The 15,207-nt window shown below is 37.6% G+C and overlaps 1 protein-coding gene across 1 annotated transcript in view; it reads left to right on the top strand.

Annotated features, from left to right (window-relative positions):
• Window positions 1-1,864: 1,864 nt before the first annotated feature.
• The window catches only part of Ano3 (anoctamin 3), a 284,964-nt gene continuing 271,621 nt past the window's right edge, over window positions 1,865-15,207 (top strand). The window contains exon 1 of the mRNA XM_021184432.2: window positions 1,865-2,140. Within this exon, the coding sequence (XP_021040091.1) occupies window positions 2,095-2,140 (46 nt within the window). The 5' untranslated portion in view covers window positions 1,865-2,094. The remainder of the gene's footprint in view (window positions 2,141-15,207) is intronic.

Raw genomic sequence — 15,207 nt, 5'->3', positions numbered from 1 at the left:
GTTGAGTTTTCTTGGGGTTCCTCTATCCAATTTTGCATGCCTACTTGTATTGTCCTTGTTCAGTTCACGTTTGTCCAGGTATGTTCACTGAGACTTTATGGGTGTAATTTCTGACATTACCAGGAATAGACTCAGTCTCACAATAAACTCTATCATCCTCTGGATCTTAGGGTCTTTCTTCCCCCATTTTCAGCAATGTTTTCTGAGCTATAGGTGTGAGAATTGTTTTGTTTTATAGATGTATCCAGTGGACTTGCACTCCTTTTAATAAATTGTTTTTATTTATATTATGTGCATGCTGGTTTGCCTGCATGGCATGTATATCATGTGTACAGTGCCTCAGAGACTAGAATAATCTCCAGGGACTAGAGTTAAAAAAGATTCTGCCTTACAACAGGATGCTGAGGCCATAACTAGTCTATCTGAAAGAGCAGTTAGTGCCCTTTACCCTTCTTGACATCTGGTCAGCCACCTACCATGTCTTTTTGGAGACAATAGACAAGGTCTTTGATAGATCCTCATTTCACAGTAGGCACACTAAGTCCTGTGTGTGTGTGTGTGTGTGTGTATTATTCACTGCTCAATATCCCGGCATAGTCCTTGATATTCTTTCTACTCAGGGTACATTGCAGTAGACCCTCTGGTGTCTCTGACTTCCTTCTTCCTCTTCCATTTCTTGTTTCAGATGATCTCACAACCTGTTACTAATGAAATAAAAAGTACCCAGAGAACTGCCTTATTGAATCTATCTACTTTATAAGTAACCATTACAAATAATAATTAGCTACAATTTTAAGTTTCTGGAGTCTATATGTCTCTGAATAATGGGAATGCCTTTTTCCTTGAAGCTGATATTACTACATTTATCATCTTTGAATCATTGAACAAGTATGAAGACAGGGAAAATTTAACAATAATTCAAATTATTTGAGATTTTAAAAATTGTGAAATTTCATTATAATTTTAAAATCTACTTTTATTTGGACCTTCAGTTTATTCTAAATTAATTGGTCTCACCCAATTTCAAACTTAGGAACCAACAGACCCTATTGTTGCATGTCTGTTCAATAATACCTTATGTAACTTGTTCTGGGAGGAATTTGGGGTTTGGGATCAGGAAACCATGATTATATGAATTGAGAGAGAGAGAGAGAGAGATTACACTGGAAACCATTTTGAGCTGATTCTTACCCTCATTTAGCCACTGCATGTGGTCCTGCCATGATTGCTTCCTCTCTTTGGCTATTAGGTATCTTCATTTCCCAATTTGTGTTCCCAAACACTGTTTCCATTTGTGTGATAATGGGATTTGTGTGTTGCTGTGAGCTTCAGGTTCTTTTTATAATATAAGATTATTTTTATGGCTTTTAAATTATGATTATAGTGAGTACCATCGTTGATATTTCTTCAGCATCTGTTAGAAAGAATTAAACCTTTCAGTATCACACAAAAAAATTAAAATCGAAGTAGCTGAAGCAGAAAAGAACTTAAATTTTGCATGCTAGAACTTAGTGCTTATCTAAGGCAGTTCATGGATGTTGTGGTCTCCCCCACATGAATATTTAAGAAGGAAGGATGGAAACAGCACTACATCTGTTAGTATCCTCTTGTCAGGACAGACGCCAGCTTCACCCTTCTTTATTTACAGACCAACTTCGAGGAAATTAATACTGGTGCCTGGATTTGATAAGGAGGTTTAGAGCTTGAAAATGAGTGCATTAGGGATAGCTCTAAAGGAATGCTTGGATTTATGCCTTGTCCTTAAGAAATTTCTTCCTCTCCCACGTGCACCAAACCCCTTACAACACCCACCCTCACTGCAGCACTGAGAAACAGCAGGGGTGTGGGGTTATTTCAGAAGTAGCCACTGAGGGGAGCTGGCCACGGACTGCCCTCCCACGTTGCTATGACGATGAGACTGGCGGGCACACAGCCTTCAGAGCTAAGTGCTGGCTAAAGCAGGTGTCAGATTGCGATGAGCTTGGTGGCTCTGGGATTACTCAGAGCCCCAGGAGTATCTCTGGAAAGTCTGGCTGTAATTCCTCCGCATCCCTCTCCGACAGCTCCTCAACTCCTTTGGATCGCGCAGTGAAAATGGTCCACCACTCAGGCTCCATTCAGTCCTTTAAACAGCAAAAAGGTCAGTGAGAATTCTCTCTCTCTTCCCCGCGGGCACCACATCCCGCTCTGCATCTCCTTGCAAAAGCATCCTTTTCACTCGTGTATTGTGTTGAAGAGCTGTGGAACTCTGTAAAGTTAGGACCCCATTTTATTAATGTTTTATCCTGCAACGGAGATAAGTCTGATATCCGGAGCCGCACAGCGCCCGGGAGGGAACAGAATCTGTCATGTCAGGACTTGTTTGTTCATTTCGCTTAAGTCTCCTTCAGTGCATTGCAGTGAACTGTTTAAACAGAGAAGGTTCCTGCAGTACCCCTGGGTTTGAAGTGTGAAATGTTGGGTGATATTTGCCTCACTATGCGCTTCTAGTACCCTGTAAGATTCACAAGAGCAGAATTTATTACTTGTGCTGAGATTGAAAAATTGTATAATAAACGGATTCATGGAAAAATCCCAGGGGTTGACTGGTCCCAGATATAATTTCCTTGGAAAACTTTATCTTCTGACCCCACGTTTATTACGGGTTTCCGACTTTTATGTGTATTTGGGTCATCCTGGAACTTCCTGGACCACCTTTAGCTTTTACAAAATTTTCACTAGTTGCGTGGGCATGGTCAGATCAAGAATGTTTTTTATCACTCTGTTCTGATTTGTTATTTAAATGGCTTCTCATAAAGCACATATTTCTTTGATATAGATTCTGGAAACTGTATTGTCTTATGCAGTTATTCAACATTAATGCCATTTACTGAATGAATAATGGTAATTATGATGATTTGTTAATATAATCATTAAACTATGTAATTTTCAAGTATTCATTCCATTTTCACTGAAATAAAAATTTATTGAAGTCTTACTTCTAAAATTCTTTCTCCAAATGACTGCTTTAAGGTATCTCTTTGGCTTTGTTTCTAAACAAAAAAAATCTTTGGATACCCCCAGAATAACCTAGTTGGGATTTATTCTTCAGGCAGCATATTGTGCTGAAAGAACTTCCCATCAGGAACTGTAATCTGCATGAATCCTCTTTTGAATGTATGTTGGAATTGGGTACAAAGTGAGAGACGGTGGGAGTAGGTGAATTTGGGCTCCTGTGAAGTTCTATTTAAGCTCAAAGTGTTCTAAGGAAAAATAAACTACTTCAAGAAGTTTTATTTCCTTGCCTCATTAAACATGTATAAACATTACGGGGGAAAAAGAAAGATATGGAAAACTTGAAACTGTCTCATACTGTTATGTTTTGATGCTTCGGGGGACCCTGAAACTTGAAATGTCCCCCCAAAATATCTTACTATGTGAGAATATTTATGTTGTATGTTAAAGAGCAAAAGCCTCTCAACTTTGAGACTGGTTGTCATTGTTCAAAAGAGTGATAAGCTGTACATATCATGACATTTCGTAGTGTTCCTTTATGGTGCATCATGAGCCATTTTTTTGTTTTTTAATTTCACTTTTTGGCACACACAAAAAAATATCATTAGGTAAACATGAGGAAAAGGAAGGACAAAAAAAGAAGCAAGATTAACTTTTATCTAAATGGTTCTAGTTCATGTTGTCTCCTAAAATATTTCTGTCCTCTGCTTTTCTCCCTCCAATCCTTCCAGGTTCCTGGCCATTCATCCCTCCCATGTCCGTTCCTACACTCAGTTGACACCCTGTTTTTCTCTGATTATTATTGCTACATACAGATACATATTGTCTTAGTCAGGGTTTCTATTCCTGCACAAACATCATGACCAAGAAGCAAGTTGGGGAGGGAAGGGTTTATTCGGCTTACACTTCCATGCTGCTGTTCATCACCAAAGGAAGTCAGGACTGGAACTCAAGCAGGTCAGGGAGCAGGCGCTGATGCAGAGGCCATGGAGGGATGTTCTTTACTGGCTTGCCTCCCCTGGCTTGCTCAGCCTGCTCCCTTATAGAACCCAAGACTACCAGCCCAGGGATGGTCCCACCCACAGGGGCCTTTCCCCCTTGATCACTAATTGAGAAAATGCCTTACAGTTGGATCTCATGGAGGCATTTCCTCAACTGAAGCTCCTTTCTCTGTGATAACACCAGCTGTGTCAAGTTAACACAAAATTAGCCAGTACACATATTGAGTGCTTATGCGTGGATAAATAGATAGATACAACCTTTTGAGTCTGGCTGTGCTGTTTGTATGTATATGCTACCAAGGCTGACCACTCTGATTTGAATAACCATGAAGGGGTTCATCCCTGGGAGAGGCTAAGTCTCTGCTCAACAGTCATTTGTTGTTTCTAGTTCTTTCTCTAGGATGGGACCTGCAAAGATAATTCACAATAAGGATCAGCTATTTTAATTTTGCAAATAGGAGGAAGACACACTGACCTGGGAGTGTTTTCCTGAGAACAGTGTATATTAAACTGATGGAAATTCTGTCCTGAAAGTTTGGTGTCTTGTATTTTAGGTTTGTCTTTGTCACTAGATAGAAAGTGTTTTTTTCTACTTTTTATATTAATTTATGAATAATATGAAGACTCTTGATTTCTGACCTTCTGTTATTCTTCCTCTTAATTAGCCTATATTAAATATAATAATTGAGGGACTTTATGTCATATTTTCACACATGAAATGTATTTTGATCATGTAATTGTCTTTATATACTCCATCCCTCTTTCCTTGCCCTTCCTCTTTCCGGTGTGTTGTACTTACATTTTAGTGTCATATTATACCACCCCACACTCAGCTTCCACATATGAGAGAAAACATACAACATTTGGTTTTCTGAGACTGTTTTATTAAACCTCACTTCTGGCAAACAACATAATCTTATAATCTTATCCATCTATAGGTGGGGACATAGACTGATCCCATGGCTTGGTTATTGTAAATAATGCCATGTTTAGTGAGTATGCATACTTCATTAAACTGACTTTCATCCTTTTAGGTAAAATGGTTTGTCAAGATCATATGGACTAGAAATTCTGTTTGGGAAACATCTGCACTGATTCCCACTGTGCTGCTCCATTTTTCCTCTGTTGGACAGGATAGGGAGTTAACAATGTGAAGGCAAAGATCTTTTTCTTTTTTTCTCTTGATCCACGCGAAGAAAGCCCTATCTTTGGGGGGAAATTATTTAATTCAGTGAACCAAATGTGCCATTGAGGGCGTTTTGCTTTTTGTTTTTGTAAGTAAGGCCAATATCCTTTCAAAATTGTTGCTGACCACTCTGAATTGAAAAATCATCGATCAGTATTATTCCTGGGAAAGGCTAATTCTCTGGGTGCTAAAAGTCACTAGTTGCCTGTAACTTTTTGTCTAGGAATCTCAGAGAACATAATCATCTTATGTTAAGACATAAATATTCTCTGATGTTGGGGAACTCTGTAATGATACATTTGTGACTCAAATTCAATCACTGATGATGCTCATCCTATTTAGGGAAAACAGTATAGATGGGAGGATAGCTATCTATCTACAAAAGAAAATGAGTATCAGTTGCTAGTTCAGTGTAACCGTTACTTGATCTATAGTAGATTTTTTCTTTTTTGTTCTACACCTTAATCCCCCACTTACTACTTACAGCTGTAATATTGTTAACATTGTTAGTGTGTGTATGACATGAAAGTACTATCTAGTGTATAGATTTGTAATAAAACTACAAATGTGTGTGACAAATTTAGTTGTGATTTAAAATTTAATAATGAATAAAAATTCTCATTATATTCATTTCCAGACTTACCTTAAAATTGACATATTAGGAATATAGGATGTCCTCAGAAGGGGGCACATGTGCATGTGTACTTGCACACGCACCTGTGCATGCGCACACAAACAGACACACACACACACTTTTCTTTTTCTATTTGTGCTTCATTCATTTTCTCTTTAGGGAACTATCTTATAGAAATGGTTGGCTCTAGACATTGTAACAATCTTACTTGATAATAGTATCAGTTATAGTCACACACCCTGTCTAATCAATGCACCATCTCTGAGGAAGTCTTAAAAGTTATCATTAAAGAAAAATGAGATGCAAAATTGACTTCATACATTTAAGAGTGCAATTCAGTGAAATGGCATTTATTCTAAACTCAAACCCCATTTATGCTCTTGTTGGCTTTGTGACAGTGTCATTCAGAACATGTTCATTCCTGAACATCTTACAAACAAAACAAAACAAAACAAAACACAGACAAAACAAAACAAAAACAAACTTTTTTTTTCCCTTTTATAAGCTTGCTACAGGAGGAAATCTTAGAGATATGCAGAGTCTCTGTGAGAATCTTGGGCAAGTCTGCATTTTTGTAGGGAAATGATGACATTGTGGTTCTTGATAATGCTATTTGTGATTCTGGAGAGATCAACAATGTGCGTATACATTTTTGTTCCCTTTTAAATACTAAATTCTCTTATGAAATTTTAATAGGTTAAGACATTTTTGAAAGTAAGAACCTTCCACAACAATGAGGAATGCTGATAATGTCCTATTTCTGAGGTTTTGAGGGTGTATTGGAGTGTTTGATTGCTGTCAAGTAGGAGGAGACACTTCTTACAACTTTAGTACACCTTGGAGTGAGCATGAGCTGGCAAATTAGAGCTGACTTCTGGACAAAGTCTAAGTTTGCTTCCTAGATTGATATGCTATGATTCACCAAACTCTTAAAGGATTCACATGTCATACAAGCATGGATGAAAAAAAATGACAGTGATAGTTCTGGCTACTTATGTCTGTTTATTTACCAATATAGCTACCCAGATTCTCAGGGAGGTCATAGGATACATCAAACACAGGCTGTCTCCATCATCTTGGGCTTAATGATCAGTTAAAGCTGTGAGGGTTTCATTAATCCTAAACAACATTTGGTTAAACATATAAATAGTAATTTTTTAAAAACAATTCTCCAGGACCAAGCATTTTTGTACTCAGACTAACTAACTGCTTAATCATAATGATCTTTAATGTTTATATGGAGACTTGCGGGCTGAAAATAACATTCATTTTAATTTTCTCTAAATAATTTGTTACTGCAAGGGCCCATCTGCAAGCCTCTCCCAAATTCAACACTGTGCTCAGTTCCTGTCTCATGACACCCGAGGGAAGCTGGTGGAGAATACACCTACTCTCCAACTCTCTGCTGCCGAAGCTTCCTTTTCCCTCAAATAATATCTTTAGTGTCAAAATTTTCCTCTAGACTTTAGAAAACAAGAAAAATATCTAAGGACATAAATATGCTGACCCTGGTGCCTGACTCCCCTAAGTATTTCCAGACTGTTTTTTATTTATGACTAAAAAAAGAAAAAATTATCTCTTGTAAAAAAAAAAAATTCTAAGTTACCTGAAGCATGGGGAAAAGGTGGAAGGGAAAATCCTGATATGACTGAATATGATTTGCAGCAAAGATTTCAGTTTATACACCTGCATGTGTGTGAGCTAAGGCCCCTAATATTGGCCTGGATCTATGTTATTTATAATATGTTAATATAGACTAGAATATAGTTGATTGTGAGTTTTTCATCTCTCTGTGAGATACCTTTTTATCACTTCTGTAATGGTGATGAAGTCAACTGTTTTGAGAACCAGTGTTCTGGCAATCAGTCTTACAAATGAATACAATGGTTACCCCATCCTATCATGTGGGTGTCAGGTTCCTGGGTTTGCTTTGATTTATAATATCTTCTGTATTCATTATCAAGTTAACTGACCTGGGTACCATTTTAGGAACTCAAATGTGAATTGCAACAGAGTTGCCTACACAGCCTACACAGCAAACTTAAAACTTAAATGTATTTTCTAATTGTGAGACCACTGGCGGAAACTCTGTCATATAATATTTATGAAAAAGAATCTTTAAAAAAATCCAAGCAGACAGGATATCTCAATTTATGTTACACTGTGACTACAATTAGGACCCAACACTTTCATAGTAGAGTAGAAACTTTAATGATGCCAAATTTTAAACCCTGTGGGAAGTTTTATATTATTTTTGTTTTTGTAATATACTTGCATTATCTTTTTGAAAATTTCATATATGAAAATGTCATATTTCGATCATATTGATTCTCTACTCTTTCTTCTCCCTCCAACTCCTCCAAATCCAATTCAACCCTCTCCAAAATCTATATTCTCATTTTCTTAAAAAAATGTATAGCTCACTGATTCTAGTTTGTGTTAGACACTAATGAGAGTGGAGCTATCTTCTAGACTGTGACTGGCCTACCAGGATTATAGCCTTAAAGAAATTGACTAATTTTCCCACAGAATCCATAGAGTGCTAATAGATCATTCATAAGGCTGATTAATGCTGAAATGCTGGCTGGCTTGCTTTTGTGCAGCTCTGGTACAGAAATCTATAGCTGTTCTGAGCTTGCCAATACAGGGAGCATTTAATATTCAGAAGACATTTTTTTCCAGTTAATTCTCCCCAACCTCTGGTTTTTTAAACCTTTCTGCTCCTTACTCCTCTATTGTCCCTGATTATTAAGATAGGGGTGGGGGAGTTATATAGATGTCCCATTTGTGGCTGAGCCTGACACTGATACTTATTCTCTCCACACTGATCAGTTATGAGTTTCTACATTAACTGAACTCTAGTACAAAAAGAAAGGACTCAGGTGAAATCAGAGGGCTTTAATAAGTGATTAGTAAAGAGATAAAGATTTAGATGGTAGATTGACCTTATGTACAGTCAGTAAAATAGTATTAGTAGGTTGAAGCACCTGGGATTTATGGTTTTGTTTTGTTTTTTTTTTTCTTGATATATTCATTAACTACAATATGGGGAAATCAAGTTGATACTGACCAGATACTTCTTCCCTATTGACTATCTTTAATTTTTTTATTAGATATTTTCTTTATTTACATTTCAAATGCTATCCTGAAAGTTCCCTATACTCTCCTTCTGCTCTGCTCCACACTGATCAGTTATGAGTTTCTACATTAACTGAACTCTAGTACAAAAAGAAAGGACTCAGGTGAGTCCTTTCCTACCCACCCACTTCCACTTCTTGGCCCTGACATTCCCCTGTACTGGGGCATATAAAGTTTGCAATACAAAGTGGCCTCTCTTCCCAGTGATGGCTGGATAGGCCATCTTCTGCTACATATGAAGCTAGAGACACGAGCTCTGGGGGTATTGATTAGTTCATATTGTTGTTCCACCTATAAAGTTGCAGACCCCTTCAGCTCCTTGGGTACTTTCTCTAGCTCTTCCATTGGGGGATGTTACTATGCAAGCCTCTGGCAGGGTGTGTGTATCATCAATAATCTTACCCAGTTGTGAATCTAGTGAGCTAAAACAATGCCTTGCATGGAAAGTTATAGTCATGGGTAAAAAAAAAAATAATGGTAGATTGAAGAATGAATATGATGGAGGTAACCAACTGCTTTCTGATTTGATTTAAAGTACATTGCAAAGGAGGAAACATATCCTGGTATTGAAAATCTGAAAACAAAGGTCTAAAACATTATATTTGTCTAACGTCTACTTAAGTGTTACAAGTTCATCAAAACTAGAAGATTGGTAACTGGTATTCAAATAATAAAGCTTGAAGACCTATACCAATGAGGTAAGAATATCTAAAAAACAGAGAGAATTTTGGTCTTAGTCGTTCATGGCCAGTTAAGACACCTGTGGCAATGGAACCCCTTCAGCGGTGCTATATTGTGGTAAGCACTACCTGTCCTCTTGGTCATAGAGACATCCCAAAGACTGAAGCATAAAAGTCTTCATTCAAAAAAAAAAAAAAAAGAAAAGCAATGGGCAGGGAAACATGTCTTGTGTCTCCAGAAGAAACCACATGGCCTGCAAGACCCTTCTTTATCCCATTATAGGCCACAACTGGTAGAGGACTCTTCCTGGGCTTTTAACGGTAATCCCTTAGTAGTCTTGACTTATTTTGACATCAAAATTGGTGTTGCCTCACTACTGATAGGTTCTTGAGTACTCACCGGGAAATATAAGGAGCAAAATGAATGTTTATACTATAAGATTAGAAACTTAATATATTACAAAGGAGGGCTGGTCAACTCAACAAAACAAACTCCACATGCTAACTCCAAAACTTAAGCTTTATAGACATGGAACATGAAAACAGCATTGAAGGATGTTACTATCATTTAAAGAATTGTTATGACCAGTGCTAGGGCCTCAGACCAAACCATTCTCACAAAGGAATGGCAATTTATTAGGTAGAGCAATGGCTTCATTGGACTCTCACTCTAACAGGGGAAATATATTCCCAAAACTCATTACTCTCTAGTGCTAAGAGAACAGATTTATGCTCCCGAGGAAGAACCCTTCATATTCCCCTGAAGCAAATAAGACAGCTTTGCATTAACAGTGTGTACCATATCACTAATACTGCTAAAAAAAAAAATAAAATAAAGTCTGGCTTAAGCTGGCTAGAGGCTGAAGCCTTCCTATAGAATCCCAAATTCCAATATGAATCCCTCTTGGCACAGGAAACCCTAAACATACCATTGTCTTTCTACACTGGGCTGCCTCAACACATTGGTAAGAGGCAGGACATGGATCCAGAAACCTAAAGTTAGAGTATCCTAAGAGAGACAGCCATAATACAGGGACTTTAGTTAAGTGACAATGGAAAAACAGATGGTATATTGACAAGAATACACAGTATAGACTTCCACTCACAAGTCTAATTTGTGATCAGTCAAATATGAGTCAAATATCCTCCCCACAATACTGGAGAGTCACCCTAACCCAAAACCCTCAGTTGACTTTTAATCTTGTGTCAGCCTCTCAAGACAGGCAAAATTATATAAAATTGCTTTGAAACAAAGCCAACATTTCCCTCCTTATTTAAAGGGTGCTGGAGAATTGATCTAGTCTTCATTAGCAAGTCTGGCCTCTGATTTTAATAGATAACTATACTAATAGTTCTTACCTGGTTGACCCCGCTCTGCTGTTTGTGTGATATAGTGTAGCACACAAGTGTAAAAGTAGAAGCAACTGGAAGACTGTTCTTTTCTCTGCCCCTTTTTGGAGCTATAGTTGACTCTGAATATTCCTCATAATTTCTGTATAATTCCCAAGTTATTTATCAAAATTAAATGATTAGTGGCTGAATTCTTTTGTTTGACTGGGGTTCTTATCCACTCATCCTCCAATAATGGACTTATTTGGGGTACCAGCAGCATGTCTCCTATTCTTGGCAAGTCATGAAGAATGGAACCTTGTGGCAGGTAGCTAATGCAAGAATGAGCCCCTCTACCTACTTGTAGCTACTGATGGAGTCTGGAAAGCTGGTCTACGTGGATGGAGGAGCTTGGCACTGGACAGAAGGCTTCATAGAGTGGGAAGCTTTATAGGGAGAGCTTTTTTACTGTTATCATTGCCTGTTAGTTGGAGGTAGCATTGTGGCTTGAACTGTGTTCTACATGATTTAAGAGTCCAAATCTCTATCTACTCAAAAACTCACAAGAATCTAATTTTTTATACATCTTTTGGATAGCTAGGAAGCATCTGGGGTCTATCAATTTCCAAAATACCTGTCTATAGCTAATCTCCTTGGTCTACCTGTTTTCCTTATGAGTAATTTTACTACCCCAGGAAGAATTTTTGCTATATTCAAGCTTCATTGTGACCCTTATGGACCACTGTCCTTTCTGGGATGAGTCACTTTGTATCTAAAACAAAAGCATGTGGTACATTAAGAGCTAAATTCCCTGCTCTTGCTATACTTCATCAGGAACTACAGAAGTGTGAAATTATATTCTAAACTTGGCAGTGCATTAGTACAATCAACCTTGCAGTCTTCAGCTATTGTCTTTACTCCTAAAGAACACTTCAAATAGGAACTACTTTAAATTTTAACATTGATCCAAAGGTTAGATATGTAGCAAGACTGGACTTAACTGCAAGGTACAGCAGGATATGATCTATCATCACCATAGGCGAGATGCAATCTGCCCAAGAATTGGAACTCTTCATTTTGGGCAAAAGTGGGTGGATATGGGAAATATATGTCTGAAAATATTTTACAAATGTCATGTGTTGATTGTGTATATTGATCAGTTTCTAAAAAGTTACTAGGTTTACTAAAACTTATATAGAACTCATAGAAGTATGTTTATTTTATGGTTGGCTTTGAAGCAAACACTACTAGCATAAATTTTTTTCTGAGTGGAGGTGGTGTGGTTAGGTGTTAAATATATTCACAGATATAGATTAAAAGTGTTCACTCCTTCTTGGTATCATGAGCAATTTATTTCATCTATATTTGTTCATTTATCTAGCTGTATGTGATCTAAACCTCTTAACTTTCAAGATTCAAGAATCATCTAGAATTCAATGAAAATTGTCAAGCCTTCCAGTCCATTAAATTTAAACTTAATAGAAAAAGGCTAGGACTTTTTATTTTATTTTTAACAATCAAGCATAAATTCTTACAAGCAAGATCATTTCAAAAACAAAATAGCAGATTAACATTTTAGTTGCATATAGCCATGCAAATAGTGACATTTTAAAATGATTGTCAATGAGTTACTAGTGAAAGTTATTTATTTTATACCAAATTTTATAAAATCTAAATATGTTTAATCATATACACTAATTTCATACCATGCAAATATAGCTGTAGTATATTTATAATGCTAACAAAAATCAATATTAGAACATATATCTAGGCACCGTGATCTGTCCAAATTAAATCATGGGAATATAAACATACTCATAACAAGAAAGGAAGTTGAAGTAATATTAAGAATACTGTCACTCAACTAGCAAATGGCTTTAGGGCAAAAAGTCACCTATCATAAGGTTGGACTACATGTGGGACTGAGCACTAGCTGGGAGAATCCTCCTAAATTCCTTAGGGTCTGGATCTGGCCTGTGTTTCTATGACTCTGTTCTCATTTTTAGTGATGAGCTGAGAACACTATGTATACTCCATGGAACTTACGTAGCATTAAGAAGCTATTTTCCTATTTTCTTTCTTTTTTTATTGGATATTTTATTTATTTACATTTAAAATGTTATTCTTTTTCTCGATTTCCCCTCCCAAACACCTCCCCTATCCCCTCCCCCTGCTTTTATGAGGGTGCTCTGCCAGCCACCCACCTACTTCTGCCTCCCCACCCTGGCATTACCTACACTGGGGCATTGAGCCTTCACAGGGCCTTTCCTCCCATTGATGCCCTATAAGGCCATCCTCTGTTACATATGTGGCTGGAGCCATGAGTCGTTCCATGTGTACTCTTTGTTTGGTGGTTTAGTCACTGTGAGCTCTGGGGTTGGGGGTGGGGGTCTAGTTGGTTGATACTGTCATTCTTCCTATGGGATTGCAAACCCTAACCCCATTCAGTTCCTTCAATCCCCTTTTTCTTACACAGTTAAGTGAAGAGGTCTGTGGCTACATAAATTGTTGGTCAGAATTGAAAAGCTGTGTCCTTTCTTTCATTTTATTTTTATTCAGCTATGGTTTTATTGTTTTCAATCACCTCTTTCATGTTTCATCTTTTGGTTTGGAATCCAGTGAATTTGAAGATATATATTTTGGTTTTTATTCTACTAATATCTGGGACTGTTTCTTTTATACAACATATATTAGTTCATTTACACATATCCCTCTTCACTGTTTTTTCTTAAATGTTAAAATTATGTTTACGTATTTGGGGGAGGGATTGGCAGAATACATGTATGGCAATAAGATGATAACCAGCACATTGTCTTATTTCACCATGTGGTTCCCAGGACTGAACTGAAGTTCTCAGATTTATGGACGAGCTCATTTACCCACTGCATCACCTTGCTGGATCTTTCTACATTAACTTGATTATTATATCAGTTTAAGGAAGTTGAAAGCATTGCCTAACACACATCATAAACTCAATTTTTATTTTGTTTTGTTATAAGGATGGTGGAATCCAGACCTCTTTCAAATATATTAATTAGTTCTCTTTTAATTATGACTAAAGGAAATTTTGCTGAAATCAAATGATTCAGTACCTACATATATTTACTTAAACCCGTAATAACTACGTGGTATGACTAAGACCATAGTTGACGATTTCTCACAAAACATATATATTAATAATATATTTTAGAATTTAAAAAGTTGCTAAGAGGTCAGAGCCCATGTTAACTTCTCTTACCATACAGGAAAGATCACAGGCAACTTTTGTAGGCGATGAGTAAATTTGTAGCACTGGATGACAATGGTTGACACTGTCACAGTTTTATGCTGTTTATCTATATACATTAAAAGCTTATAGCTTTCAAAATTTTCACTCATGCCTAGGCAGTTATAGTTAAATATCTGGACAAGCTGTCACATACCTACAATCAAAGTACTTGGTAGGTGAAGGCAAGAAAATCTGTTCAATTTCAACCAAGTCTTCAATGTGAGTATGAGACCATCTTAGAAATACATGAAGCCTTGTCTTATAAAACTGCAAATAAAGAGTGGGAAGATTGTAAAAGTTAAAATCATCAGTATCATCTGCAACCCATCTGAATCCCTTATGAGCAATGTAATTTGCTATTTGATAAACTGGATATCATTTCTTACAGAACTGCTTGAAGTCTAACATTTTAAAAATAGTATCCTGATTAGTTAGGGAAGCAGAAAACCGGCCTGAGTAGGGCCACAGGCCTCTTCTGGCCAGGCCAGCACCGGGGTAGCTAGAGCGCAGGGTCGGCTGACACCCACCAGCTACCCACGACCCCTGCCACAGAATTTTGAGACTGCTGGTGAGTGGAACACAGCTTCTGCTCCAGTCAAATCACGCGGGACCTGAGACTGCTTTGGTTGGGGAGGCAGAAATCCCGCCTGAGTAGGGCCACAAGCCTCTTCCGGTCAGAAAAGCACCTGGGTAGCTAGGGCGCAGGGTCTGCTGACACTCGCCAGCTACCCACGATACCCACCACAGGATTTTGAGACTTCGGGTGAGTGGAACACAGAGTCTGCTCCAATCTGTAAACAGTGACAACGATAACAACTAAACCCAGAGATTACCAGATGGCCAAAGGTAAACGTAAGAATCTTACTAACAGAAACCAAGACCACTCACCATCATCAGAACCCAGCACTCCCACTTCGCCCAGTGCAGGGCACCCCAACACACCGAAAAAGCTAGACACGGATCTAAAAGCATATCTC

Source organism: Mus caroli, chromosome 2, assembly GCF_900094665.2.
Source record: "Mus caroli chromosome 2, CAROLI_EIJ_v1.1, whole genome shotgun sequence".
Taxonomy (NCBI): Eukaryota; Metazoa; Chordata; class Mammalia; order Rodentia; family Muridae; genus Mus; species Mus caroli.
Note: the sequence above shows the minus strand (reverse complement) of the source record. Positions and strands in the feature narration are given on the sequence as shown.